The 2,500-nt window shown below is 38.8% G+C and overlaps 1 protein-coding gene across 1 annotated transcript in view; it reads left to right on the top strand.

Moving 5' to 3' along the window:
• LOC146472234 (low-density lipoprotein receptor-related protein 1-like) overlaps positions 1 to 2,500 on the top strand; it is a 93,181-nt gene that overhangs the window by 54,066 nt on the left and 36,615 nt on the right. Inside the window, exon 34 of the mRNA XM_085119633.1 lies at positions 794 to 1,067. Within this exon, the coding sequence (XP_084975759.1) occupies positions 794 to 1,067 (274 nt within the window). The remainder of the gene's footprint in view (positions 1 to 793; positions 1,068 to 2,500) is intronic.

Genomic DNA, 2,500 nt, shown 5'->3' on the forward strand with positions numbered 1-2,500 from the left:
GGAATTAAGACGGGGGTTTTTTGTAACAATTTGTTGCACGATTGGAGGTTCTCTCTTAAAAAAATTAATGATTCGTTATGTTCACACAAAGAACCGTGTCTTGTTATTGAAAACTGGTTCCTTATATTATTCGACCGGTTGCTTCTTTTGTCGTTGCAACTATGAACTGTGCAAGGACAATTTAAATATAAATATAGGTTTTTGTTATATTGCCCTTTCAATAGACCGTATTCGTATCCTTATTATTGCTTTGGAACAAGCTTGCACACACACGCGGCTTAAGCCGCGGATCTTTTTCGCGTGTAAATGATTTTTTAATATATTCCCTGCAAGAGACTCCAGCTGAATATCACAAACTCTAATAAAATACAAAAAAAAAAAACGAAAAAAAAAAAAAATACTGCAAACTTTAATACGGCATGTAAGTCGTCTTCCTTTATAAATTCAAATAAATAGATTCAAATTTAATGCCAATAGCAAGTGGAGTGCTTGCGCAATCTCCCGAGCCAGAGGCTCATGATAAAGTGCATGTCAATAATCCAGATCGAATTGGAATCTAGAAATGTTGGTTCGAGGAGAGGGGAAAACCAGTGTACCCGGTGATAAACCTCTCGGAGCAAGGACGAGAACCAACAACAAACTCAACCCATATATGACGTCGAGTCCGGGAAGCGAACCCAGGCCACATTGCCGGCGGGAAAGTGGTATCATTACTGCGCCATCCCTGCTCCCCTGCTTCCTTTCTTTTTCTTTCCATTGTGCTATTAAATTGAAATAAAAATTTTAAACACAGGTAACTTGGAGGCTCTCACCAACTCATCATTATTTGTTTCAAACGGCGCCATAACCTTGTTTGGTCGGTACGTGTACTGGATCAACTGGTCTGACCTGTCATTGTGGAGAACTGACAAGTATAACGGAACGGGTGTTAAAGTTGTCAAGACAGGGTTGAATGGGGTGAGGGCGCTGAGCGTGTTTTCACCCCAGAGACAGTTACCAGGTGGACCGTGTGCCAGTAATGGCGGATGCGCAGAGCTGTGCTTAGCTGTGTCAGCCTCTGAGAGAAGGTCAGTGTAAATGCCGATAGCCTATGTATCATACAGTTAAGTGCTCAGTGACCTGGGTTTTCAGTGGAAGCGAAGATGGTGTTGACTTTGTCTTTGATACAAACCTCCACTGCTTTTAATGTAATGTTTAAAACACGAGCAGCAATGTTTTATCGGGATTTAAAACCATGAGTCGCTTTACCGAGGTGAAAAACGCGGTTCTTCGTTTTGGTCTTCTCTCTCTTTGAACATTTCGGTCCGTCTCCATATAATAACACCAAGAGTATGAAAGCTATGGCAATCAAACTTGGAGGGTAAATAAATATGTCCCATGATGTATCCTTTTAAGTCTGGAACGGAGTGTAATGACGTCACATGGCGTGGTAATTATGTCATGATTTCCAATCAGCGGCCATGCTAGATTCCCCAAAGCCGCAAAAAGTTGTAAAAAAAAAATACCAAAAAGGAATAAAAACCAACAGGATACTAAAATGATATAAAAATACGAGTTACCGAAGGAAAGGTAATAGTTGCACATTAAAAACAGAAATAATTGTAATGCGTGTTCGTGTTAACGTTTTAAGTGATCCGTAAGATATGCTTGTTGATGAGTGGGTTGCACTAGTTGGCAGAGAGAACGGCCATGTGACTTATGATCAAACAAAACCATTCTATTCTGTTTCTTTCTTTTTTTTTCCATCAAACTATAAAGACCAGCTGTTTCAATTATGTAGCAGTCAGAAACAACACGATTTGGAACTCGTGATAAAAAAGTGGAAATATTAATAAATCCGGAAGAGCAAAAAAAAAAAAAAAGAAATCCCTTACGTGATGGAAAGATGAAATGTGATCTTAATTATCATAACATTTGCTGAAAGGTTGCTTTGAATTTCTCCAAGAATTGTTAATGGTTTGAAAATGTAGATCAGAAGATTCCTTTTATCCCATTTCGAAACAATTTGAAATTGGTTAAAAAAAGTTGGCCCCACTTCTCGATGTTTGTAAATCGAATGGAGCACTCTTCCTCGTGTTTGATATATTACTTCTCAAACTCATTATTCATTCATCAAGAGAAAAAAAAGAAAATTACTGGTTTGGATACATGTTTCTAATTACCATGAACTTTTGCCAACTTCAGACTTGAATTTCTCCAAGAATAATTTATTATTTGAGAAGCCATAGCAAACACTCGAAAGCGTGTTTCTTCAGATATTCAAACACCTCGAAGCCGTTTGAAAAAACTTGGCGTACTTCTCAGCGTTTGGATATCTGATGAAACACACCTTCTTCTGTTTAATATTTTACTTCGTCATGACTTCCGTGTGTGTATGTGCACACAAATAAACCGGGCTGATTGGGTCATTGGTGCGAGTTCACACGTCTCCATCAGTGGGCTGATGCGTTCCGCTGTAGGTCCTTAATGTGTCTTAAGGACGGTGCCTTTTAATGAAGTA

Source organism: Pavona decussata, unplaced genomic scaffold (assembly GCF_977016875.1).
Source record: "Pavona decussata unplaced genomic scaffold, jaPavDecu1.1 SCAFFOLD_100, whole genome shotgun sequence".
Lineage (NCBI taxonomy): Eukaryota > Metazoa > Cnidaria > Anthozoa > Scleractinia > Agariciidae > Pavona > Pavona decussata.